General features: G+C 43.6%; 3 protein-coding genes across 3 annotated transcripts; 1 reads left to right on the top strand and 2 right to left on the bottom strand.

Moving 5' to 3' along the window:
• Window positions 1-4,986: 4,986 nt before the first annotated feature.
• On the bottom strand, window positions 4,987-11,874 carry tmem154 (transmembrane protein 154). Its single transcript, XM_079999655.1, has 8 exons — window positions 11,752-11,874; window positions 10,822-10,920; window positions 10,637-10,702; window positions 10,356-10,409; window positions 10,003-10,155; window positions 9,846-9,900; window positions 8,618-8,694; window positions 4,987-6,867 (listed from the first exon to the last, which is right to left on the bottom strand). Exons 1-8 carry the CDS (start codon window positions 11,843-11,845, stop codon window positions 6,863-6,865), a joined length of 603 nt encoding a protein of 200 aa, XP_079855781.1. The 5' UTR covers window positions 11,846-11,874; the 3' UTR covers window positions 4,987-6,862.
• A 799-nt stretch (window positions 11,875-12,673) lies between these two features.
• Window positions 12,674-14,876, top strand: tma16 (translation machinery associated 16 homolog). Its single transcript, XM_079998627.1, has 7 exons — window positions 12,674-12,765; window positions 12,866-12,969; window positions 13,336-13,373; window positions 13,507-13,591; window positions 13,784-13,932; window positions 14,010-14,052; window positions 14,466-14,876. Exons 1-7 carry the CDS (start codon window positions 12,763-12,765, stop codon window positions 14,626-14,628), a joined length of 585 nt encoding a protein of 194 aa, XP_079854753.1. The 5' UTR covers window positions 12,674-12,762; the 3' UTR covers window positions 14,629-14,876.
• An 898-nt stretch (window positions 14,877-15,774) lies between these two features.
• marchf1 (membrane-associated ring finger (C3HC4) 1) lies at window positions 15,775-25,535 on the bottom strand (the record flags this gene model as incomplete). The annotated part of the gene is made up of 6 exons (XM_079999457.1): window positions 15,775-16,109; window positions 17,614-17,758; window positions 17,857-18,037; window positions 19,961-20,028; window positions 20,223-20,273; window positions 25,449-25,535. The coding sequence occupies 6 exons, from the start codon at window positions 25,533-25,535 to the stop codon at window positions 15,775-15,777; spliced, it is 867 nt and encodes a 288-aa protein (XP_079855583.1).
• Between the last annotated feature and the right edge of the window lie 2,393 nt (window positions 25,536-27,928).

Below are 27,928 nucleotides of genomic sequence, written 5' to 3'. Positions count from 1 at the left end.
CAAGCATGCAGATGTCAAATATCAAACTGTATGTGAGGAAAAGCTCAAACTAATATCTTAAGAGATGGTGTTACATGAAGTAACTTATGCAGGTGTATGTGAAGTACAAACAGGAAGGCAGTAAGGATGGACCTTCTATCCAATCCGGGCCATCGATAAACTGATACGAGAGGTTAGTAAAGTGGTAATAAGGCCTCCTAGTTCCCATACAAGTCAAATGATTAAATGTAGAGCAGCCTATTAAACACCTCTAGTTTTCCTTTAGGAGAAGGCAAATCTCTAATAACTAGTTTAACAAGTTTTAAGTAGAACAAGTGACATTGTATATGATGAAATTTCTGTATTCACTGATGTAATTACGGGATAATTTGACTTGACTGCATTGCTTTTGTGGGTAAATGCGTTGAGAGAAGTAAAAGACAATAGATCTGTTTACTTTTTACTGGAATATAATGGAGTATATGGCAACATTGTGCTGACTTTTGCAGACGATAGCTTCAAAACACATGAACAGTAACACTGTTGATGTAAACATTGAGGGTTCCAAAGCTCTCCTGTGGGGGGTAATAAACTGTTACATCGTAAATACATTAGAATTTCCATTTGTCATCAGCCAAAATCATTTTTATCCTCAAATAAAGTTGAAGTACAAATGGTCAGAAATCTTTCATTAATATTGTCGAGTTCTACATTGTACACCACTAAGAACTATGTTCTCATTCTAGTAGAAAACACCTTGTTGTGAAACCTGCACCGTTAACAACCATTAAAAACACACATACAGATGTTTGAATTAAATGACAGCTAGAGATGTTGCTCTAGTTTTTAGTTAATTATTTGGCTGGAACAATAGAGCCATTGCTGTGGTGGTGCACAGCTTTTAGATTAATCCAGGGGAAAAATAAAGAGGAAAAGTAAAATAATTAGGTGCATTTGCACATTTGGTGATTTTTTTACAAACAAATTAACCTCACTTTCTGTAACACATGAAGACAAGTAAAAACTAGTGGGGAATTGCCAATGGCACCACTTTCATGGATGTTTTTAAAGATAAGTATAAGGAAACGTCTAAATTCATCACCTCTGAAAGACTTGGTTTGTGTGTGTGGGAGATACTCCGCCTGCAGCAAATGACCAAGTGAGAAAGTTCTTGTCCTTACTGTTCTCTGTGAAATCTGATGTGGTTCAGCTTAAAGTCAGAGACTGGACGTGTCTGGCTGGACCTAGCAGATCATTTATATTTCCAAGAATGTCACACCTCGGACCAAGCCTCATCGAGCTCACAATGCAATGTCCAAACTGCCTCTTCAGAGCAGGACACCTGACCAAACGCACAGAATGACTGGACATGAACCCCTAAACTCTAGTGCCAAAAACCTGAAGAACTATCAACAGTTGTTGGTGTGGTTGCTCCTCTCACTTAAACCCATGACAGTTTGGATAGATCAGTATATATGATACCTGACCCCCGATAATAAAGAATTCAAATGAAATAAAACAAACCTCGTGTAAATAATCCTCTGTATCAACGATCCGCACACAAAAATAAATTGTGCGTCTTTGCAGAGATAAACCTGTATGCAGCTGCACCAGATCGAGGAGATGAACCCGGTCCCGTTGTTTTAACTTCTGCTTCCCCCGCAGCATCAACACAACAACTTCATTCCACACTTTGTGCACTACTGGTCCCAGTGCACTCGGTCCAGTCACCGAGCGGGTGCCGGGCTAGGCTAACAGACTCGCGTTGTGCTCAACATAACAGCAACGGTTGAACGCTAGCAGTGTCCGGACAAACGTGTTTGACGTCGGTCACCTCGACAACTGTTACTCTCGGCCAGAAAGCAGGACACCGGAGGCAGAGCGTTAACAGACTAACTTAGCTGGTTAGCCTGCAAGCTAACGCTAAGTGCTCCTGTCGGCCCGCCGAGCGTCCTGTGTTACCGAGCTCAGTGGATCTGTCTCCGGTCCGGTTTACGCCTTCCCCGTCTTACCTCGCCAACGTGCTGCTGATGAGGCGGGCTCCTTCGCGGGCGATTCCCGATAAACAAGTCTCCGTCGAGGCTTGCGGCGGGCAGCGCTAACGGTGCCGACGAGCTCCCAGCTTCTTTCCCACCAACACCAACTACTGCCTCGGTGGCTAGGCTAAGATAGCTTAGCTCCGTTAGCGAGGCTAGCTAGCCAGTCGGCTAGCTCGCTAAGTGATTATCCGCTGTCCGAAGTGCAGTGTATTTTGATGGTGGCCACAAAGCTTCCCGGTGAGCCGGATAGTGGGGTGAGGACCGCGCCGTCAAGTTGACGGCTGTTCCGCGCTACCAGCGAACAGAATTCCTTCAGTTGGCGAGCCACGTCCGACCATCACAAGAGGCTAAAGCGTGTCGGCTGTGAGTGCCTTTCATCAAGTACTGCCGGGCTCAGCCTCCACAGACTGGGAGAACGGAGCAACGCGCACTGATGACGCGACACTCCTGTTTCTCACACGCTCACGGGTCGCGCGAGTGTGACGAAAGAAAGAGCGAAAGACTCAAAGAAGGAAAGAAGGAAAGAAAGACAGAAGGAAAGAAAGAAAGACAGAAGGAAAGAAAGAAGGAAAGAAAGAAAGAAAGAAGGAAAGAAAGAAAGAAGGAAAGAAAGAAAGAAGGAAAGAAAGACAGAAAGAAAGAAAGTAAGAAAGAAAGAAAGAAAGAAAGTAGGAAAGAAAGAAGGAAAGACAGAAAGGAAGAAAGACAGAAAGAAAGAAAGAAGGAAAGAAAGAAAGAAGGAAAGAAAGACAGAAGGAAAGAAAGAAGGAAAGAAAGAAGGAAAGAAAGACAGAAGGAAAGAAAGAAAGACAGAAGGAAAGAAAGAAGGAAAGAAAGAAAGAAAGAAGGAAAGAAAGAAAGAAGGAAAGAAAGAAAGAAGGAAAGAAAGACAGAAAGAAAGAAAGTAAGAAAGAAAGAAAGAAAGAAAGTAGGAAAGAAAGAAGGAAAGACAGAAAGGAAGAAAGACAGAAAGAAAGAAAGAAGGAAAGAAAGAAAGAAGGAAAGAAAGACAGAAGGAAAGAAAGAAGGAAAGAAAGAAGGAAAGAAAGACAGAAAGAAGGAAAGAAAGAAAGAAGGAAAGAAAGACAGAAGGAAAGAAAGAAAGAAGGAAAGAAAGAAAGAAGGAAAGAAAGACAGAAGGAAAGAAAGAAAGAAGGAAAGAAAGAAGGAAAGAAAGAAGGAAAGAAAGACAGAAGGAAAGAAAGAAAGACAGAAAGAAAGAAAGTAGGAAAGAAAGAAGGAAAGACAGAAAGGAAGAAAGAAAGACAGAAAGAAAGAAAGAAGGAAAGAAAGTAGGAAAGAAGGAAAGAAAGACAGAAGGAAAGAAAGAAAGAAGGAAAGAAAGAAAGAAAGAAAGAAGGAAAGATGGAAAGAAAGAAAGAAAGAAGGAAAGAAAAAAGGAAAGAAAGACAGAAAGAAGGAAAGAAAGAAGGAAAGACAAAGACAGAAAGAAAGAAAGAAGGAAAGACAGAAAGAAAGAAGGAAAGACAGAAAGAAAGAAGGAAAGATAGAAAGAAAGAAGGAAAGATAGAAAGAAAGACACACACACAAAGAAAGAAAGAAAGAAAAACAAAGAAGGAAAGACAGAAAGAAAGAAAGAAGGAAAGACAGAAAGAAAGAAGGAAAGATAGAAAGAAAGACACAAACACAAAGAAAGAAAGAAAGAAAAACAAAGAAGGAAAGACAGAAAGAAAGAACGAAAGATAGAAAGAAAGACACAAACACAAAGAAAGAAAGAAAAAGAAAGAAAGAAAGAAAAACATAAAGAAGGAAAGACAGAAGGAACTACATAAAGACAGAAAGATCGAGGGAAAGAAAGAAAAAAAGACAGAAGGAAAGCAAGACGGAAAGAAAGACATGCACAAAGAAGGAAAAAAGGAAAGAAAGACAGAAAAAGGGAAAGAAAGACACAAAGAAAGAAAGACGGAAAGAAGGAAAGAAAGACGGAAAGAAGGAAAGAAAGAAAGACACAAAGAAGGAAAGAAGGAAAGGAAGGAAGACACAAAGACAGAAATTACTAAAGACAAAGAAAGAAAGAAAGAAAGAAAGTTGGCTGAATATCCATGGAGACAGTTGGTTATGTCTGGGGAGTGTTTGGGATCAGGCTATAACCTGGCACTGGGACCGTTCTAGTGGAAACATGTGACCTGTTGGTTCTCATCGTTTCATTGGGGAAGGGAAATGAGCTTGATCCCGATCATGTTTGATCCCGTTCAAATTGTGACGCAACACATCCTGAACTGTTTGGGCCGTTCCTCACAGCATGCTTTGAGATCAAATCTTTTTTTTGGGATTTGATTTTGTCCAGTCTAATTTTCGAAAAACAGGAAGCTCCCAATATGATCAGAAGGCCTCATAACACATACATAAACAAAACGGCAGGAATGAAGGCCACCTGTTTTTCAAAAGACGTGTTGAAATGCATCACGACATGTGTGACTATAATGTCACTTTCCCGTTTTCCAAACAGAGGTTTAAGGAATTCTTTGATGCTTTAAACGTTTGCCCCACAAGTGCTGAAACCAGCCTTGCATTCAGCAAACACACCCTGCAAACATGCACTGAAACACATTTATTGCATATATATGTATATTATGTTCATATATACTGTATGTATGTATATATATGATAATGTAATATATATATGATAATATTGTAAATACATTCATATACATAAATATAAATATTGCATATAATTGATGTTACTACAGTATTCAATACAATATTCTTGTATCAATATCATAGTTACATAAATATTTAACATTAATATTTATTCTTTTTTCACACGTTTTAAACAAATAAGAATGTCATAGACACTAACTTTAATATACTCTATTGTCATACACTCATGCTCTATTGACAAATACAATTTTATCTTTTCCTGTCTTATCTTATATCATGTGCTAGTTGCGTGGTGTGTACACAGGCCTGCAATCATATTCAAAAAAAAACAGAATGAGATGCTGCCTCAGATTGAAAATACAATTTAATGGACATGAACACAAACAGATAGAAATATAAAGGTTGTGTAAAGATCAAGTAACAAATGTAGCAAAGTCAACAACAGAAGAATTATACTGTAGTTGCACTAATCATGGTCGTACTGCAGAGTTGTACAGAGTTTAAAGTGGTAATCCATAAGATTATTTGATACTTTATTTAGCTGCCACTTTATTAGAAACAGCCAGTTGCACTCCTGACTAAAGCAGCGCGGTGAGTTGAGGTGACAAAACCGTCGATATGGAAGAACAGCATGGCGCCAAAAAAGAACGGCACCCGCAGATAATAAAAAAAAAAAAAAAAAAAACACCCCCTCTTCCTCAAAACACAGAGAGAAGCTCAAAACAAATCAATTCATCATAAGACGGTTTGAACTTTTGAGAAAAGAAAGTGAAATGAAGCGCGGAGGCGAGAGAGGGCTCCACCGACAGACACTCATGCGGATTTGTACTTTAACATACAACGCTTTACACATTTTTGTTTCATTCTTCTTTTTTTTTTCAACAATTCACATCCTGCAGGTACAGTTTAAAATCACTGCCCAATACCAAATTCGGTTTTAAGAACATTTATTTTAACTCAGTATTTACAACACTTTCCTTGGAAATAAATATACATTTTTGAAGACATTTACAGTGCAAGATCCTGCAAAATACTGTCAATCGGAGAAAAAAATATTGTATTTAAGTCTGTAACAACTAGGCTCAACTTTCAACCCACTCTGATGGAAATCATGGAAATAATATTTCTGCTGATATTGGATAGAAAACACCTTTCAAAATATTTAAAAAAAATGAACTCTACTATATACACATATAAAAAAAGTTTTTCTGTTTGTTTGTTGTTATAAAAAATCTTTAAAACCATGTGCACACAAATCATACAATAATCTAAATCAAATTATATATTTATCTTAACTTATAACATATTTTCCGAATTCAAATCGCAAGCAAACATGCAGCTTTCTGGGTTTTTTTGTTCGGGGATGCCCGATTAACAGGATGCTTCAGCTTTCGGAGCCGTAATATATGACGTGCAGTCATATCCATTATAATACAAGGCTTTAGGAACCCAGGTTTGCGTCGCCGCATCTAATACAGAGAATGTGAACCCGATACACGCAGACTTGGAAATGACTGCGCAGCACGCTTAATTACTCCATGACATCTCCATTCAAAGGTCACAGGAATATATGAGGCCTGAATAGAAAATATTAAATTAATTAATCATGAATTAATCATGACCAGAAACATTCCACCGTGGGTTGATAAAAATGCTCTTGTCATCATTGATGAGTGCGCCTGAAGTTAGCACCGGCTCAGTCCATGCTGGTATCGATCCAATATTCACTACCTGCTGCTTTTATGAGTCTCCAGGGAAATGCCCGTCTGTGTTTCCTTTGGCTCGTTGTGTGGCTCATGTGTATATTTGTGAATGCCAAGCCAGTGTTGCAACGACCCATTATTCCGAAACCCCAATAGTCCGAAAATGTCCCATTGACATGTCCAATTGGACATGGACGACACCGTAACCCTAATCCTAACCATCTCTCACCTTATACCTAAACTTAGACATCCCTTACCCGACATTTTTCGGACTATTGGGGTTTTGGATTATTATAATAATAATAATAATAATAATAATAATAATAATTCAGCCGTCGGAACATTGGGCTGTTCCCCTGCTCCTGTGCCTGAATGTCATTGCAATGTTGAAACATGGGCAGAATTTCAGAGTTGATTGCAGTGGCTCTGGGTAACGGCGTGTCCTTGCTTCCTCTGTCACCTGCAATGAAGCGTCCATGGGGAGAGTGGGATGGCGGTGGTGTCCGTAACGCTCTGTCCTCAAACTGTGGAACAGATATTCAAGAGGAGAGAGGTAAGGCCCCCGGCCGCCGTTACAAACACAGCGAGGAGGAGGATTTAGAGTCATGGGGTACGATTGAGCCACTTCGTCTTTATTCAATTAGGTTACAACTACGGAATCAAACAGACCTTCTTGAGAAAATGGGACATTGTGAAATGGCAAAAATTAGTCGAATCCAGGGGAATCAAGTTGTGTTTTCAGCGTTCGTACATATCTGAACGGCCATGGGGGTCCACTTTTAAGCCAGAGTGTAAAACCCTGGGAAAAGCCAGTGTGTGAATGACATTGGGCTGCAGTTGGCAGAGCGGCCCTTGACTCGGACGACCCCCAACCCCGACCCTGCAGGATCCATGCGGCCATAGCTGAGTTACGACACCCAACATGTGGCTGTTATCTGGAACAGATGTTCGGAGGTTGGGCGCTCTAATGTGTTCTGACGGATAATAACACGGGGATCAGAGTTTTTGGGGTTTTTTTCTTTTTTTTTTTTAAGAAATAAAACATTTCAGACTTCACAGTTGGATGTAATAAAAGAACGTGGCAAAAGGAAAAACTAATTTAAAAAAAGGGCTTGATTACACAAGATGGTTTGGCTTCATTTTGCAATGAAGCTTGAGGTTATGTTATGTTATTTGTGTTGCCTAACTCCGAGAATAGGTACACGCATTGTACTTGAAATCATATGATAAATACATTCATGGTAATTATGATAACATTTATGCTGAATTTGCTCAATCATACACTTAGGAAAGAGCTGTCCAAGAATGTATTCTTATCATTATCATTGATTTATGCTTATTAAAATATAGACTTGCCAAGTTGCCGCTATGGTAAATATCTTGGAACATTTCCATCTAAAGGCACAAGAAAAAACTTGTCCGGCCTGAAATCTCTGGAGACACTGACAGAACTTTCCCACAGTTTGCTAGGAACAAATTTTAAATTACCCTCCAGCAAAGGACTTCATATTTGAAAGAAAAAAAAAAATACGTTTTACGACAGAAAGGAGGTGTGAGTAGAAGACACTGATGATACTAAAATATAAAGAGGTTGTGGGTGGATGGGCAGTGAGGCAAATATGGCATAAACTGTGGCCAAGCCAAGGAATGGTGCACTCCAATCCAGCGCCTGGAACTTGGGGTTTAGGCTAAAACAAATGGTGCAACAGCGACACCTGCTGGATCAAGTCCCCCATCGACTCAAAGTCTAGAACCAGTCCCCAGAAGCAGGGCGGGACTGGGACAAAAAAAAAAATCGGCCCTGGCATTCTTGGCCAGGACGGCCCCCGGAGGGGCGCGGGGCTCAGTGATTTGGAGGCCCGGTGTGAGGCCCTTCTCAATTTTGCTTAACGCAATCATAGCTCGTGACCAAATTTGGAGGCGGCTCTTTTCAGTGAACAAAGCCACAGGAGTAAAAGACAGATCCAAATTAGGATCCAACTGTTCTAGCTTAAGAACTTCGAAACGACCTTGAGCCAAGAAGACAAAAAGGCAAGAAAAAACATTATAAGTATATCATCTTCCATTCTTGGAAGAGGCAACTGGCCACAGGTTTTTTTTTTTTTTGCATGTACGCGCGCAGGTTAAAGCCTCGATCTAAAAGCACGAAAACATGATTTTGGGGCATCCCCCTGTGCGTTTCGGGACGCCTCTCCGTAATTCCCTCTTGCAGCCCATGTCAGCAGGTCATAGTCTTTCCATATCATTTTACTTTGCCCTGCCGCCGGTACCCACCGTCTTTGTTCATCCACTGGTCCAGTTCTTCCATCTCCAGCTCTAGCACGGACGGAATGTCGTCCTCAAACATGGGCCTGGAAAGCATCAACAGAACGGGTCACATAATCACATCCTTATCATCCTCATCGCAGGCAAGGACACCGAAATTCAGTAGTAATTAAAGAGAGGAAAAAAGAGGATGATGATGATGATGATGATGACGATGATGATGATGACAATGAAGACCATTTTAACTATACCTCAATAGGTTTATAGGTTATGCCCCGTGTTAAAGTAGTTTGACGTTGCTCTGCGGCGGAAGTTTCCTTTAAATTCCCGTAGGGCACGGTAAAATGTTGCTGCCTGAAACTTCACAGAGCAGCGCACCACCTTTTATGGATTCGCTCTCGGGGTGATGAAGGCTTTTGATGTAAAACAGCATAAAGCATAGGATGTTATGTCGGGGAACTGTCGTCTACCATTCATCCATTTTCGTTCCTTGCTTGTTCTTATCTGGGGGCGGCGGGTGAGCGTATCCCTGCTGACAGGCATGAGCCCGGCGGTGCCGGTGCATTGCAGGGTCACACAAACATTCATACCCAGTTCACACGTATAATCTTGGGCTCGGCGTGGGAGGGAACCGGAGCAGCAGAATAAACACACGCAGCCATGGAGACAGCACGCTCAGGCCCCGCAAAAAGATACACTACACCCGGCTTCCTCGCCGATTCATTTCAGCCAAAAACATCTCCCAGTATGTAGGCCCTGCAAAAGGTTCCCCCTGCGTGCTCCCGGATTTTTGGAGAGAGAAAAAAAAAAAGAAAGAAAATCTGTTCTTGGGGAAACATCTTGTTTAATTTCGAGATTTGAACCCATGTCATGTATCTAGCATTACATCAGAAAGGATATTCGCTTTGCTGAATCGGCAATTCGCCAACGTGCAGCGCATACAATCACATACAGAGGCATTTCTGTGCACGGAGCATCGCAAATCACCTGTTTAAAAATAGCAGGCAAAATAAATAAGAGCATCTCGAGATGTAAAGCCTTGATTAACTGGATCTTCAAAAAGAGTAAAAAATAATCTTTGACCGAGCCAATGTGACCTGTTCCTATTGAAGGATTTGGCGACTGTGAAGTACACACTCAAATACTAATGGCAAATGTACTTATTGTTAGTTGCATTGGACAAAACCACCTGCTCAATGATGTCATGTCATGTACTAAATGACAGCCCAGTACTTACATTGGTACTTTGTCTGTGCTGTTTCCATCCAAGAAAGAATCTTCTTTTCTTTGTTCTATGACAAAAGAGCACGGACCGATAGGTTGATATTTAGATATCATCATCTGTGGCTGCTTCCATCGCTCTCCATTGATCTCCTTGTATGTTAGGGACATACCTGTTTCGCTCATCTTTTTGTTCCACTTGCGGTTGATCACAATACCACATACCACCATGGCAATTATTACAACCACCAGCACCACAGGTACAAGAATGATGGTCGGACTCAGACCCTCTTCCAGTGGTTCAGAGGTCGGGTCACTTGTGGGGTCTGTGACAAATGTGAAAAGATCGACCGGGGTCAGACATACTGTATAGTTGATCTCCCGTTTTGCTGTGTTTCTAAATGCTTGTCTGCACTTAATTCTAATCCTTAAATGAAATACGTGGTTTACGATGGACAAGCGGGTGTGACCGGCAGCACGGTGAGGCGTGGTAGCTCAGTGTCATGTCGCATTGTGACGTACATACCCTCGCCGGGGCTGGAACCTTCGTCCGTGGAACCTTCCACACTCATAGTTCCATCTAAAAACGATGACGCAAATATAATTTACAATCTGTTCTGAGGCCCTTTTGACTCTTAACTCACAACGAGATCTGAAGTATAAATTAGGGCACGATAATGGAAATCCTCCTCATCCTGATGCATATTAAAATGCCCGCGATTGGCTCCTCACCTATGAGGGAAGCGGAAGGTTGTGAACGTCACAAAGCACCGTGGCGTGCAGTGCATTGATATGATTAGGGCCTACCTGTGATGGAGGGGTTGCCCGGTGTGGGGGCAATATCTGCCGGTAAGTTATCAGTGCTCAACGGATCTGAAAGCAGAACAAAGCGGTCGGTTTTAGTGGCTGAAAAGTACCCCAACGTGACCGCGAGTCACGGCAAGTCTCGGCAGACTGGGAGGAAAAACCGAAAGAGTTTGATAAGATCTCACCTGTGTCCCCAGTTGGATCGACCTCTACCGACGGGGGCTCGGTCATCCCTTCGCCGTCGAGCGGAGGGTCGGCTTCGCCGTCTTCATACTGGCACAACACTGCAGTGACACGGTTGTGCGAATGGATCATCACGGTGAAAAACCCTCCAGCCGCGACGCTCAAATCAGCTGCGAAAAAATTGCTCGACGATGGATGCAAACGGGTTTATGACCCAGACGATAACGATTCGTAATCGACAAAACGAGGAAAAAATGACCATGTCGGTAACTCACGGAGAAAGGATTGTTATTATGAATACAAAAAAAAAACACTTCTGAGGAGATATTTATCACACTAAACATTGTTCAGTGACAGAACACTGGCCGTAAAGACATCCAGTCTAATGAGTCTAGCTCTCTAACAACGGTGTCTTTTAAGTGCAAGCTGCCATCCGTTGTAGTATTTCAGCGTGGTGGCACTCGTTGAGTATTTCTAGATGTTTTTACCCGGCGAGTCACCACGGCGGAAAGCTCAAACATTTACACCAGGAAATGAAATGAAAAAACAGACTTTTTTTTCTGTAAATGTGTTGTTTTTTTTCACGGAACTTTCACTGGTAAACAAATTTATTCAGATGTGTTCAGGAGGTGTGATTTCCAAACTTTGGACGGTTGAGAAACCGTTGACCTGTAAACCGCACCGCGAAACGTTTCTCAAGAGGAGTCAGACCGTGTAAGCCTTGACATTTCGTTTTTTTCCTGGCACATTATCTACATTCATGTAAGCCTCCTCTTAATCGGTACTCGGCACTTATTATTTTACACGTGTAACACACTCCAAATATTCAAGTCGAAGGAACAACATAATGGACACGGTGTTTAGCAGGAAAGCGAATTTCGGAATGAGACGGTTTCGGTTCGATGCAAAGGAAGCAATCGTCTCCTGCCTACCTATTCCAGCCAGTCTGGACAGGAGCAGCAGCAGCAGCAGAGGGGTCATTTCCCGGGGGCCTCTCCTCACATTGGCAGGGTAAAAGGCAGACATAGTGCCATTGTGTGTCTACTTCCTTTTCGAATGTCACGGCATCACACTTCCTGATTTGCCTTGACTCACCTACACACACACACACACACACTAAAAAAAAAAGAGCGAGAAAGAGAGAGAGAGAAGAAGAAAAAAAGCAGCGCCGATTCACACCCTCGGATGTGATGCAACGCGCCGTGTGCTTGTAGCCACAGGCCTGGCAGTTCCTCCACTGCAGGAGAATCACATTCCTCCTGGTGAGGTATGCGGCCTTGCAGGGCAGGGGGAAAAAGCTGTGCAAACTAAGGCGGACGAATAACATTTGCTCCCCGCCGGCGGCTGCCAAGAAATGTTTAAATTCATAATGAAAATCCTGTGCTGCTTAAACGGAGGGTGTTGGAGAAGAACGGCGGGTGGGGGCTGTGCATTGGTGATCTGAAGAGCTCGGTTTACTGTGACCTTTTATTCTCGAAATGATGATGATGTCTGTGCTAAGCTTCCTGCGAAATCATTGATGGGGCTCGTCTCTTGACGCACTGTTCTATTGTACTTGTTACAAAACAGGGTTGGGCAATGCGAAAGCGACTCATGGATTAGAAACAACAGACAAAGGTTATGTCTGGGAATAACAATGAGTCATTTGAACAGCAACGGTAAAGCCTCCCACAAAAGTACACACAAATGCAACGGTGACCCGAGGTTGGCGATAACTATTTCGTTTAAGAATACACAACGCGTATTTAAAGTAAGACATTGAAACTGTCACCAGGCACAAAGGATTCCGTCACATTATTAATAGAGGAACAGAATGAAACCCGGAACGAATAAGCCGACCCACGACGGACTCGGAGGGAGTTCAGTGACGGACCAGGCCACTTCCGCTTGACATGTCAACAGAGCAGCGTGTGCGTTCGTACGTCCGTCTGACACTGTGAAAAATGGTAAGGCTGGGATCACGACGTTCGACGGTCGAACGTGTCTTCACAAAATATCAATTCAAGGGTTTGATCGTTGTTTTGTTTTTATTTTGGTAAACGTTAGCCGAAGGCGCAGAAAGGTAAAGCCCCGGAGAAGGTCGTCCATCCGTACAGCAGGAAAGCCGCCTACCTTGCCCGAGAAGAGATCCGCCTGGGAAAGAAGGAGAGGTCTGTGGAAACATCTTTACGGCGGCTGCATTTAAACACATCGCGGTGTGTCCTGTTGTCCATCCAACAACATGACCATAAAACATCGATGATCAAGTCACCATGGCTTAGAGTCTAGTTGTAACAGTTCTATGTTGATACATAGAATATCAATCAGAACTGTGTTTACACAGCTCCTGAATATAACAGAGTGTTATGTTGTGGAACTGTCGCCTTCCATTCATCCATTTTCAGAAGAATCAAGGATTCCGAATACTTAATGTAGCTGCCCACAGCCAGATTAGCAAATGTCAAATGTCAACCCTCTTCAGAATAGCTGCTTGATATTATAGCTTGTATGTCAATGATTTGTCTTTATATTTAAAGGCAGAAGAATGAGAAAGCCACACGATTGAACAACATTGGTGAGTTTGGTCGTCTTTGTCATTATCATTATCTTCCCAAACTGGTTGGCATTTCATCTTGTCTTCAATTGAAACCGCCGTATCCATCACTGAACGGTCGCACACGTGGCCTCTCCTGCGTGTGTGTATGCAGGGGAGAAACTGTTGTGGTTCCAGGGCCAGTTGGATCCTACCAAGACGACGTACACCAAAAAAGATGCATGTGACATCATTGAAAGGTAACGTTTTACAGATTGTAGTGACAGATCATTGCCAATAAGTTATTTAATAGTAGTAATACATTTTTCCTGTAATTATTGTGACTTTTATTATTCAACTTTTTTCACATAGTGCCTTTAATATCTTACGTAAAGCACTTTGGCTTATGTACGAAATGTGTGCTACACAAATGACCTTGCCTATTTGTTAAGGTACCTCCAAAGGTTTGACTCGGAGCTGGAACAGATAGAGCTGGTAAACGGGATAAAAGGTCGTCAGGGTCGTCTCCATGGTGCCAGAGAGACTGTCATCAAACAGACGATAGAGCGAGAGCGGGCACAATATGAGACAAACGGATTTGGTGAGCCATGCTTCGACACACATCCGCTTGCTCCACCATGCTGATTCAGTAGTCATTTTGCTCTTGTGTTTTCACAGAGATCCCGGATATCATCAATTCAAAGCATTTCAAGACATTCAGGTTAGTCAGTTTTGAGTGTCAATATAATATATAATATAATATATTATTACAATACTATTATTATATATTATATATTATTTTTTATTTATTATTATATATACTTTATATCACATTGAAAGACTTGACCCGGAATATCAATGCAAAAAGAAAGAAAAGCCAGATTCTCCTGAGAAACTCAAGTTAAACTTTCTACTTTGATTTCCATTTTCCTTTTCCAGAGTTTCTCTCAAAAAGCTAGTTAAAAATGACACTAGAAAATAGTTCAGTTAAAGACACATATTATGACGGAATACAATTAACTTTTTTTTATTTTAGGGGTGTTAAAAACAGAATAATGATGAGACACAGGGTTACTTTGTTGGACCTCTGGTAAAGTAAACAAACTACTTATAACTCTCTTACTGGTTTGGCAGAGAGTGGACTGGTGATCTGAAGAAGCTTCCAAACATTAAACTACGAAAGGTGTCGAACAAAGGATTGGACAGAAAGGAAGAAGAGGAGAAAAATGAGAAGGAAGAGGACAATGAGGAATTTACAGAAGGGGATGACGAAGCCCTCATGTCAGAATCTGACTGAGCCCAGTGGCACAAAGAGTTTCGTCATCTGCCCCGGCAGAGAGACTGAGGCCAACTGCAGCTTGTTGAGCTGCATGTTATCTGTGGAATTTTAATACCCGAGGGCGGCATTTGTTGGCAAAAGTTTTTAAATGCACTGCTATGTACAGGATTGTTGTAACCTTTGTTCCTCTGCAATCACTTCTTGCCTTAACTCCAATGGTGTCCACAGGGTGGCGACAAATATCAGTCTGAGCAAATAAATCTCCTCTCCCTGCCTTTTTGAACGACTTGGCTTAATAACTTCACGTAGGCCTAAATAGAGTATCTACATAATTTATTTTTCATAGATTTGCATAATGTGTCAATTTTATACCCAATCAGAAATAGAAAATAATGCACTGGACATACAAAGTCGATTTGTGAATATTGTGTAGAGTGCAAAACAGCTGCACTTGGCATTGGGGAAGTGACAGTGTTGACTAGAAGTTCAAAGGTACCGTATGTTATATTTGGGGGGGGGGTACAAACAACAGTAGGGAGATATGATGATTGTTCCAAATTGACACTGAAGAAAGGAACTGAAATCATCAGAATTATATTACAATGACAAAGTGAGTTACATCCAGAGTAGAGATGGCTTAAAGGGCTGATTGGCTGAATGTAACAGTCTGGAATTCTGTTTAGTTTCAAAATATGCACTGTGAGTTGGTACTTAATTTTTTTTTAATTATTTAATATGTCAGACTGATCTACAGAAACATCCACGTACTTACTCCATATAAAACCTCCATATCAGTTTACATCTGACCAGTGTCTAAAGCCCTGATTGTCCTGAAAAGAACACGATACTGCCCACACAGGGCTTCTAAAAAAAGAAAAGTGCATGAAGAAGTGGAAAACCTCTTTTCTCCACATAACTACGACCTAAACCATGTTTTAACTTTTATTTTTACAAGTTGTCCCTTTTTGCCTTCTGAATTGCATCATGCTTTACCGTCGCCATGAGACGGGATAGGACTCCCAGTTTTGAATCATCTTTGGTGTCTCACAAGTTCAGGATCAGTGATTATAAACCAAGTCAGCACAAGAAAGATGAATCAACACAAATCAGTTTTGACGGCAGTTGGCGGTCGGAGCTGTCGCAGAGTAGAGACACAGAGAATCGTCAGACGGGGCTTTGTGCTGGTGCCACAGCCGCCTCCACCGACATGTCAGAGTCCGTCTGCACCTCCCAGACCGGGACCGTCACCGGGACCGGGACAGAGTTAATGGGGACAGCCGCACGTTGGTGCTTGCCGTTAGCCAAGGTGGCGCTTGGGGCCTGAGAGGACGGCTGGCCTTTCTCGGGGCAGTTCTGCACAGTGATGATGCGGTTAAAGGCCTTGAGGCGGCACCACAGTTGCAGGTAGACTTTGCACTGGATGTACATAAAGATGACGCCGCCTGTGAAGCCTATGGCCACCACAGTGAGCTTGGTCCAAAATGGCCACTCCAGTATACCTGAGGACACACATGCACACACACACACACGCACGCACGCACGCACGCACGCACACACACACACACACACACACACACACACACAGGGCGTTGCATGTCAACCTGCAGGATATGACAAAGACTGATGTCTGTTTGTTTTGGGGTTTTTTTTACACAACTGGAACCTGATCTGGGCTTACCCTCTGGTGTATAGAACTTCAGAAGAGAAAATCTCCACATCTCTGCAATCAAGAGTAAGTGTAATGCCTTTTTATTTATTTTATGATAGCTGAAGGATCTTACGCTACCAGGCACAGTAAGGATAATGTGATTCTAGTCTATTTTAGTTCCTATGTGATGGATCACGTCACGTCATACTAACAAAGGGACACCACACCACACCACCACCACACAAATGTAGAACATAAAGCACACCAGCAGACTGTAGATCTGCATCGCTGGGTTATTTCCTCACCACAAAACCAGCCTTTCCACGACCTGTTAAATTGCCTTTTCAGGTTTAAGGTTTCCTTGTGTGCAATACAATTCAAACCTGAGGTTTAGATAATATGTAGAAAGACATTTGAGACTTTTTTCGGACCCAGACGTTAATTATTAGAATAGGCGTTAATAATAAACTACTGCGTATTTATGCGTGTTTATCCATCTGGGAGACACATCAACTACAGCTAAATGTCATATATTACTTATTGTTTAGTTATTAGTATTTTCTATATATTTAATGCTCGTGCAAAGTTAGATGCCAAAGGACTGGGTTGGTGTTAGTTTTGTGATGGAAAATGCAAGAATTGGTACTTTGTGCTTTGTATAACAAATAGGATCATGGATTCAAACGTTTGATAACATGTGGAATCAGAAAAAAACGGAAAAGAACGACGTGCAGATGTCCAGAATTTTCTTCACAACCTCCTAGTTTGTGTGACGTCAAGCTTGCGTGACAAACAACGTCAAGCTCTCCTCCTCATAGAAGGAGCCGGACAACCTCGAGCTCTTCTGACAGCAATGAATTATCTCACCAACCATGCATACGGAATTTCTCCCCGACAAGTTTTTTTTTTCCAGGGTTGTTTTTTTTTTGTGTTTATTTTTTTACCGTGTGCATTTAGGCGATGCATTACCACAATCTTCAACTTTAAAAGGAAACCACAAGATCAGACACACAAAACAGAGTTCAGCAAATATAAGGAAAGGTTGGAATAGTGAATCAGCTGTGGAGTTGTTGTGACAACATTCATTTCGCTGCAGCTCCAAGAAGTCTGGAAGTGACGTGGTAAAAATTAATAAATAAATAAATAAATAAATAAATAAATAAATGGCCATCAGATGCTTTCACGAATTGCTCGCACCACTTTTTGATTTCTTTGCTGATGATTGATCTACACACAGCTCAACGTTGTTAATTGTTGGCGGTAAAAATCAAATGGCTTCACGTAAAAAGGTAGTGGTGTCACCCAACACTCTTGTCTGGTTGGTTCTGGTCTTCGGGGTGAGGGGGGATACTGACCATTCCTGCCAAATCGGATCTCCTCCGCAGTTCTCCTGACCAGGACGTAGACGGACCACAACACACAAGCTACCGCTATCAGGTGGAACAACACAGAACAGAAGATCTTCCTCCTCTCGCTCTTCGTCATCTGCAGCTTCTCCCACTGGAAAGGGAAGGGAGGGGGGAGAGGGGGCGTGAGGAGAACCGCGAGACCCGACACCGCGGCTGTTGTGATGTTAGCGTCTCACGGTCTGTGTGTACCATGCGTAAGGGCTTGAGCTGTGTCTCCATGATGAAGTCGTATTTGCAGAGTTCGCAGCAGCGCGTGTCAGAGGACTTGATCCACTGGTTGAGGCAGGCCTGGTGAACGAACCTGAGGCTGCCCGTGCAGCGGCATGGGGTTATCAGAGGGCATTCCTCCTCCCCCTCACAGTGGCAGATTCTGCACACAAGTAGAATGTAATCACGCGTCATAAAAAATAAACCTTATTTAACACATGCCCCACCCACCCACCCACACACACACACACACACCCACTGACCTGCAGACCTCCAGCTCAGAGTCTTCAGAGCAAGGCTGAGCCATGCCACCATTTACCGCACTGCATTTCTCTGGCGAGGGTACAGACATGTCCCCGCCCCCCATCCCCTTCTCCTGGTAGCGCTTGGTGATAAGCTCCTCCCCCTCCTCGGGCAGCGAGGAGCTCCCGGCCGGGCTGCGTGACTTCAAGCTCCCATGTTGTTTCCGACGTTCTCTGCCTTGGGAATCTCCCTTTTGTGACCCCCGCTCCCTCTCGGAGGACCCCCCGCCGCCGCGTCGCTTCTTCAGGCCTCCCCCGTCCTCAAGCATGGCCCGGCTCTCCTTCCCCTCATTCGAGTCCACCGACTGGAGCTCCATGGTCTCCACCTTGTCTCCCCCGCCTCCATTGACCCCACTCACCCTCTCCCCGTCCCTTTCGCGGCTGCTCCTGCTGCGGCGGCGCCCCCTGCGGGCCTTCTCTTTGCTCCAGCTGCGAGCCTCACGCCACCCCTCTTCATCCGAACTGGAGTCCGACTCGAGGGGGGCCGAGCTGCGGAGCCTCGCCGGGAGCTCCCTGCGGGCCTTGGGGGCCCGTTCCTGCTTCTCCCCCCGGTCGCTTCGGTCACTGCTGGGGCTGCGGTCTGCCGGGTCCAGTTTGGTGACGGTGTCCGCGCAGTCCAGGGCGGTGCAGCTGTCCCTCTTGCGGCGGTGCCGGCGCTTCACCTGCTTCTTCTGGGTCTGGGCCGCCACGTTGACCGTCATGGTGCCGGCGCGAGTGTGTTTGCTTGTTTTTTTGTTTGTGTCGGAAGCGCCCTCCTCCACACGCGTTAGCTGGCCAGAGCTGTGCATGCAGACACACATAAGCGAAGACACACACACACACACACACACACACACACAGACAAAGAGATGAAGACACAAGATGAGATGAGATGAGATGAGATGAAAGAAACATTAAAGAGAGACACGTGTGTAAAGATGTGGTGACATCTACACATTTAAAGATGGATGATGTGAACTTCTTAAAGCATATCGCTTCCTTCCTGTCTGTCCCAGGGCTTAAGGCAACGTATACATGAATATACATATGTTTATAAGATGAAATAGCACGAGAGCAACGTTTAGCTTACTTATAGAATGTGGCATGAACTTAAAACAGATACGAGCCGAACACTGAAGGTGTTAGAAGACGGCATAATGTTATTGTCAGGGAAATGGGATTTGAAGTGACTCGAATGGCGAATGAAGATACAGGATCACACACACACACACACACACACACACACACACACACACACACACACACACACACACACACACACACACACACACACACACACACACACACACACACACACACACACACACACACACACACGTGTCCCACACATGTCCTTAATGCTGGCACAGAATATAGTGGCTCCACGCGGTGAGTCATTCCTCCCTAAGAGCTTTAGCTTTTACAGATGGCCGGAAAAGCTTGTTCAAGGCGGCACTCCAGTATTATGTGTAAAATAAGCACTCCTGCCAACTTCCTCCACTACACACGCACGCACGCACGCACGCACGCACGCACGCACACACACACACACACACACTTCAGTGGTATGCGGATCTGGTATCTTGTATCTCTGTGGTATTATATACACACACACAAACACCACATGTATTATCTCCCAGTTGACGTCACAGAATGCAGTTATGACAAAAAAAATTTTTGTCACATATTAATGCAACTTAAAGAGATGAATAGGAATTTGAACGTTGCCTCATCAGTGACTTTCCTCGACTTATCAGCTTTTGTCACTGTGAGCGTGAAAAACAGTTAGCATAGTCTTGTTTCACCTGCATATATCTTGGGAGGGTGGGCTGCCTGATGTCCTTGGGGCGGCACCCGCTCCCGAGCTGCTAACCTGCAACACACGACTTCATTTCAGCTCATAAATATCCATATAATAATGGAAGGCTCAGAAATTTAAATCACTATAGAAATGAAATCAAAAGAGCCTCAAAACAGTCCTATGATTGGAGAAATAGGGGACATGAGACACTGACTCTCTGTACTTAGATCCCCAATGTACACTACACGCTTTAAGTTGTTCGTTACCTTGGAGACGCTGCTGGATCGACTTCCTGAGCGACCAGAGGACTTCCCCCCCTGCAAGCAGAGGAAACATGGGAGATGGATAAAGCATCAACATCAGAACCGAAAACACTTCACCGGAGGCGTTTAGGACATGACACCTGTACAGACAGGACCGACACTCCCAACTCTTCAGACGTACAACAAATACATTTCAGAAATTTCCCGAAATCGAATCTGCCAAAAAGTGAGAACATAATATTTCAAAAGTCGTTGGACCAGACGAACAAGGTCACGGTAGACCGCACAGAAATAAAAAATAGATCAGAAGATGTAATTCTAAGTGAATATTCGATATGATTTTAAAACCCTTTCAAATGAATTTCTTCTCTAACAGCGGCAGGAAGAGCATCCCCAAGGTAAGCAGCGCGGTGGAAGAACGCCCCGTCCGCCCGCTGATAAGCACCGGCCTGCTTGTCGAGTGTGCACGGTGTGTGTGGGATTAAGGGAGATTAAATTGGCCAAGTGGAGCGTTGGCAGAGCATGCAGAGCCCTGTAAAATCAAACCATTGTCTCCGTGTGGGCTGGAGCCTGTATCAACAGCCATGCAGACGGAAGAAAAAGTTCATTTTGGAGCCTTGTCAGGATTCTGTTTTCGTGACTGGGCAGAGAAAGGCACGTTGTAGTCATGGAGTGTGGTGTGAAAGACTTAACACAAGGGCCAGATCCAGTCATTTATAAAATATTTTAACAGTAACACAAAAAAAAGTGAAATTATGAACTAAATGTCTTTTTTTTTTTTTTTTTTCCTTCAAAAACATGAATTGCCACTATATTGTAAACACAAAATTTTTGATGAATTTTCCATAAAATACAATACTTCTTTGATTACTGTACATTTAAATATATTGTATATATTTACTGTACATATATACATGCTTGTATCTACAGCATAACATACTGGACTGTACAGTACAAATATGTTGATTAACAATAATATACAATAAAAACAAATATAGAAAATATAAGTTATTATAATATATTATTACAATATAATTTAAATATGATATTATTATTTCTGTGCTTAATTGTGCCAGCATGTTACACAGGACCTCGCTGTATTTGATTGGTCAAAAACCCAGAATCAAGAGGCGTGTTGGGCCACGTGTTTGTGTTGCGCCGCTCCCATGTGGGTTAAAGCCCGGCGCCGAGCCTCTTACCCAGACGCCTCGCCGAGGGCTCCGTAACGAGTCTCTATTTACAGCAACGTTAAAGCTCTTTCCCCAGAACCCTACGGAGCATTGGACATCTCAACTCAACTCAAAGACCTTGACTTGATGTTGACCACAGAGGCTCATCAAGACCAAACGATTTTTGTTGCTTTAGCAGAAAAACTCGGCGTTAGTTTTAAACTCAGCCTGACTATGTCTGCCCTGAAAAATAACCACAAAAGCTCCATGAAGACAGGAGTCTCGGTGGGAATCAAAGCCAACTCTCATGGTACCGCACCTCCATGTGATATGTTGTTTTTTCCCCCCTTATGCTTCAAGTGTCTTTGATTGAGCGGATAGTCCTTTGTATTGTTTCAGATCGGAAAACTTCATTTCTTAGATCATTTCTTGGATCATCCAGGCTATACTCTGGATCCACCGAGCGGAGGAAGCTCTATAGGGTTGGATTGCAGGCGCTGTACTCTGGTAAACGTGTGAACTGGCAGCTTGGTGGTGCGGTTCTTGCACTACCGCCTCACACCAGGAAAGTCCTGGGTTTGATTCCCGCCTGGGGTGCTGTTGGCACTGCGCTGAGGTGGGTTATCTCCCGATTAGTGGCCTTTCTGTGTGGAATCAGCATGTTCTCCCCGTGCTCACACGGCTCTCCTCCAAAATAAAAAAGGGCCCCAATTTAAGAAACAGGGAAAACACTTTCCTGTCCTGTCCCTGACCATGCCATGGATCTACACCTGGAATTGGTCCCTGGGGGCCATCGAAGTGAGGGCTGCCCACTGCTCCTGGCTGCCCCTGGAGGAAGGACAGCTGGGATGGGAGAAACGCAGAGACTGTACGTCTCCAGCCACCACCCCCTGCATGTTGAGTTTGAGTGTGTGTTTGTTGTTGTCACCACTCCCTGTGTGTGTGTGTGTGTTAAGTGCATTCGCACCCGGAAATGTGAATAAAATGATTCTTAATATTGTTATTATGGAATTCAATTAGAGGGATGGATTATGTTCTCAGAGTAAAGATGTTTATGTTGCACTGTGCCTTTGGCGACATCAAACACTGAGAACTTTTTTATGGTTCCAAGTCTCCCGCTGTGTAGTTGATAGCAAAGGTTTCCAGAAGGATTTAACAGCGCTGATCCCAGGCGCGCACACACGCACGCACGCACGTACGCACGCACACACATACACACACACACACACACACACACACACACACACACACACACACACACACACACACACACACATACACACACACACACACACACACACACACACACACACACACACGCAGGCACACACACACACACACACACACACACACCCATTGACGGCACCGCTTCCATAAAAACTGCTAGAAGACAACGTCAGCCAACAGCATGCACTCTTTATCACTCATTCTGATGCTGCGTGGCTTTCTGTGTGTTTATGCCTTCTTGCTGTGTCCATGTCTAAAATAACAACCTTTGAAATCAGTAGACAGACTGTTTCGACCAGCCTGCCAAACTTTAACGTTTGAGTAGTGAGGGATACCAATCGACCCAGCACACACGAGAAGCATATTTCAATATAACTGATTGTCATTGATTTCCATTGATTTAGTGTCACACATCAGTCAGGTATGGTTGCCATTTACCTATAGGCATTGGCATTCACAAAATGATTCTTTTATTAAGAATGTGAAAGAAAATAAAATTTTTAGTCTCACTGGAAAAAGAAAAATGACTATAGTCCTTGCCCTATTGCGATGACAACAAATAAGATATTTAGTAATAAAACTGGTGGTGATATATGAGAGGAAGTGGCTGAACTGCTGCTGAAGAACTGAAACCACAATGCACCAACACAGCCAAGTGGAGTTGCAGCCATATTACCCCCCCTCACGCTCCACCATATTACAAAAGTTTACTATTCACTGGGTTTAAAAAAAAATAATAATAATAATATATATATATATATATATATATATATAAATAAAACACACACACACACACACACACACACACACACATACATATTGTTCATACATACAGTCCTACACCGGCTCCTCTCAACATACAGAAACAGCAAAGGTTGGTATCTGCATTCCAGGGCAGATACCTTGAGGACAAGAGCAGTCCGAGTGTACGATATTTTTTACCAATACCTCAATATTGATTATTTGACAAATCTTTGGGGTGGCTCTTGGTGCTTTCATAAGAAACTGCCACATTACTAGTAAATGATTAGTAATGTGGATATTATGACCAAGCAGGTAGAGGCGTTGATTAGAACAGTTTGTGAAGTTCAGAAAATTGCATTACTTTACTGTAACGCAGCCTTAAAGACTATATTTAACTATATCACGATATCAGGATTCCAGACGATATCCAGTCTCATGATATCAATATCATTTTGATATACAGTATAGCCCCAGTCCTGATTCAGAGACCCCATGACTGTCATCCTCCATGAGTGTGATGAGCCGGCGTTGTCCTGTCAAGTGGCATTGCGGTCCCACTGGTCTCATGTGTCCCATCAAAGCATTCTGAGCAGAGTCCGACACATAGTCAACGCATAGCACACATACCGCCACTTCTCAAAGGTAGTTGCCATCTCCTGAGCATCGGACACTGCACAGGTCCAAGCCAGTCCCCTCTCTCCGTTCAGTTCAAACGCTACCTTCCCTGTGTCACCGTCGCTCCTCTACCACTATGAAGCACTGACTGGGATCTGCAGCACAGTTTGTGTGGACGTGTTGCATGTCTCTGCACAGGGTATTAGGTCAGGCATCGCGGACGCTGGAGTACATTCTTGTTGTGTTCTCTGGCCTGGGGTCAAATCTCTGGGCTGGGGCCAGGTAAGCGACTGCCAAGCCGGAGGTGTCAAGCGAAGGTTTTGGCCTTGTTCCCTTTTTAAATAAAGGTGTCTATCAGAAACAGGATAAAAGTGTATTCCGCCAGGTGCATTCACATGTACGAGGAATTTGTCATGGTGTTAAATGTTTATTGATGCGCATCTACAGACAATTAGCCTTTTTTTTTTTTTTAGCTCTTGAGAGTCTGAGGAAATAGAAATATAAAGATTTTAATTTTATAACATGAAATAAAATAGAATAAAAAGTAAAGTATAAATAGAATTTAAAAAAAATCCCCAAACATACAATTTTTTTGCGAGTGGTTCAAATTCTTAATTTGCTTTAAACATTTTCAGTGTGTAGACCTTTGGAAAGGAATAAGGATGCCGTCACAACGGCACCTCAACCAGCATATCTTAGTTTGATCTTTAGCCCCGATTGATATTGATATTATATCATAATGTAATACATAATTAATAATATATATAATATAATTTATAAATACTAAACAAATTGTGACCTTTTCAAAACAGCGGCTTTTCCTGTGACCAACAACGGTGACAAATGCTGGAAATATTTCCCTGGTAAAAAAACAAATTCCGCCAGATCCAGGTGAAAGTCTGGGATCCCCCCCCCCCCCCCCCCCCCCCCCCGGCTGCCCTACAAGCGCTTTCTGTCTTCTGTTCCTGCCGCCTGCCGCTGGTAATAAATACTCCTTTTCTCCCAGGGATCGATCCACAACTCATAAAGTAGACAGGCTCCGATCCCCGGGGATGGGGGAGCGATAAAAGGCATCCATCCCATGCACGTGCGTGCGTGTGCCAGATATTTATTGAGTGGGTGAGTAAGTGGGAACAATCGAGTCAAAGAAAGAAAGAAAGAAAGAAAGAAAGAAAGAAAGATGAAACCAGATGGATTTCAGCTCCACATTCCACAGCACAGTGGGTTCTCAGTCTCAGGTGGGTATTAGTGAAGCGTTGGCATCCATTAACAGCAGTCACACACTGCCAACCTGGTGGGATTAGGCTCCACGCAGTTATGTACGAGTGTGTTTCAAGAACGAAAGCAGATCAGTGATCAAACAATTCTGAATGTCTGTGGCGTCCACCGTCCAAACCTCGGAGAATTCCCCCACTCGCAGGTGCGTCCACGGTTTCTTCGCACCCACTTCTCCCGAGTAACTCCACGGACTCACCTCATTCTTGTCCTTGGAGCGAGGGGCGCCCTTGCCGTTGCTGGCCGTCTCCCGGCCGGGACCCACCGAGATCTGCTGCACAGGCATGCCGCCGTCTCCGAGCAACGCCGCTGTGTCGTCGGCTACCTCGGCATCCCCCGCGCACGTCACTTCGCAGCCTCCTCCTCCTCCTCCGCCGCCTCCTCCTCAACCTTCCAGAATGCACTCCGCCGTGCCATCCACCAGCTCCCCGCAGACAAAACCAGACCGCCCTGGCGCGGGGACGAGCCGCCGGGGAAAGCGGAAGCGGCGGATCAGGTCACCGTGGTAACGGGCGACCGGCTCTGAGGATGGCTAGGTGTGGGGTCGGCGCGAAAACAGGGAGAATCAACAACAACACCGCCCCCCCCGCTTCCTCCCCCCACCCTCCTCCTGCTTTCCAGAGAGAGAGCGAGCGAGAGAGAGAGAGAGAGAGAGAGAGCGAGAGAGAGAGAGAGAGAGGGCACAAGAGGCAAAGGGCGTCTTAAGTGAAGCTAAGCAGTTAGTGCGTCGCCGGGGGCAACCAGGTGAAAACCGAGGCAACAGAAGTGCCTGGCTTTTGGGTCAGTGGGGGGTTGGGGGTTGGCTTGTCGTGCTCGCTGGCTAATAAGCATACGGTTCAGAAGGATTAGGGCTAAATCTAACCTCAATCCCGTCTTCCAACTAGTAGATGGGAGTGACTGGACACACACACACACACACGCACACACACACACACACACACACACACACACTCATGTTTCATGTTGTTCCAACCCTCCACCTTCAAGGAGATGAACATGATTTTTCCCGGGGGATGAATAAAGTGTTATCGTTATATGATAAAGTTCCAAAGCTTTATAATATGTTACACACACCCACACACACACATAAACACACACAGACATACACACATACACACAAATACATGGACGGTCGATTGCTCCATCGGCCAACCTGGACGCCGCAAGGGCCTCGAATTTGTTGTCATCATTGTGCAATAAAGACAGAGTGTTCCCCCCCACTGGACAAAATGTCCCCAAAAATCTTCTTCAAACCTAAAGTCCAACATCAGCGTAAGTGTCTTTGTGTGTGTGTTTGTGTGTGCTGGGGCACGTGTGACGTAATGTAGTTCTTGTAATCCCAGGCCTTGAGGATCATGATTCATGTAACTGGCTAACAGTTAAATATAACTCTTCGTACCGAACGCCCACTGAATTGGACGGAGGATTTCATAAAGTTCTTAGCGGTTCTGAACTGCAGTGACTGGGATACAGTTAGTGCCCAGGTTTTCCCTTTTTAATCATCATCTTTTTAATCAAAATAAATAAATCCATAGTCTGTAATGCAACAAGCCATCAGGGCGAACCCATTGTTTCAAAGTTGAAATCTATGAAGTCATCTGCATCGGGTGGATTGCCCTCTAATTCCCAGAATCCCCTGCAAGAATCAGAATCAGCGTTTATTCCGCCAGGTGCATTTGGTGTGTATCTACAGACGATAAGCATTTAAAATAAAGGTTGACAGCCCGAGAACAATTTTAATGACGATAAAACATAAAATGACCAAATATAAGTTAGAAAAAAAAGTAAGGCAAAAATAAAATATATATTTTTTTAAATTAAATAAATAACATTTAAAACATTCAGGTTTTCCCTCATTTTTGCGCTAAAATATTTTTCTCAAAAGTTCTTATGGCCCATTGATTTGTTTTCATTTTATGTTCATCCATATCAACAGCTGATATGTCAAGGGTATTGACCACCACATCTATCGACGCTGGTTTATCAGATTCAGCATGGCTGCCTTTCACTTCTTCAGGACATCATCAACCATCAGTACATTTTTGCCGGGAAAGTGGGACCCCGCCACCAACAAGGGAGACAACATATATAAGATCACATGTGCAACGCAAATACATTTAATATTTTTTCTTAGAAGGGGCCAAATAGGCACCAAAACTGAGATTTATTTTTACAAAACAATCATACGGATTACCACTTTAAACTCTACTTTCTCTGTTCTCTTTATTGACTCTCTATTATTCAAAAGCATTCAATCTGTATGTGTGCGTGTGTATGTGTGTGTGTGTGTGTGTGTGTGTGTCTGTGTGTGTTTATGTGTGTGTGTGGGTGTGTGTAACATATTATAAAGCTTTGGAACTTTATCATATAACAATAACACTTTATTCATCCCCCGGGGAAAATCATGTTCATCTCCTTGAAGGTGGAGGGTTGGAACAACATGAAACATGACAGTTTATGAGACTGTTCCAGTGTGTGTGTGTGTGTGTGTATGTGTGTGTGTGTGTGTGTGTGTGTGTGTGTGTGTGTGTGTGTGTGTGTGTGTGTGTGTGTGTGTGTGTGTGTGTGTGTGTGTGTGTGTGTGATACCGGTTGCTGCTTACAGGTTGAGGCAAAGAGGAGTGGTTAGAATAGTACACAGTATAAACTGAATAAACAAACGCCTGGCTTCGACCCGGAT

This window comes from Zeus faber (assembly GCF_960531495.2).
Source record: "Zeus faber genome assembly, chromosome: 4".
NCBI classification, from domain to species: domain Eukaryota; kingdom Metazoa; phylum Chordata; class Actinopteri; order Zeiformes; family Zeidae; genus Zeus; species Zeus faber.
Note: the sequence above shows the minus strand (reverse complement) of the source record. Positions and strands in the feature narration are given on the sequence as shown.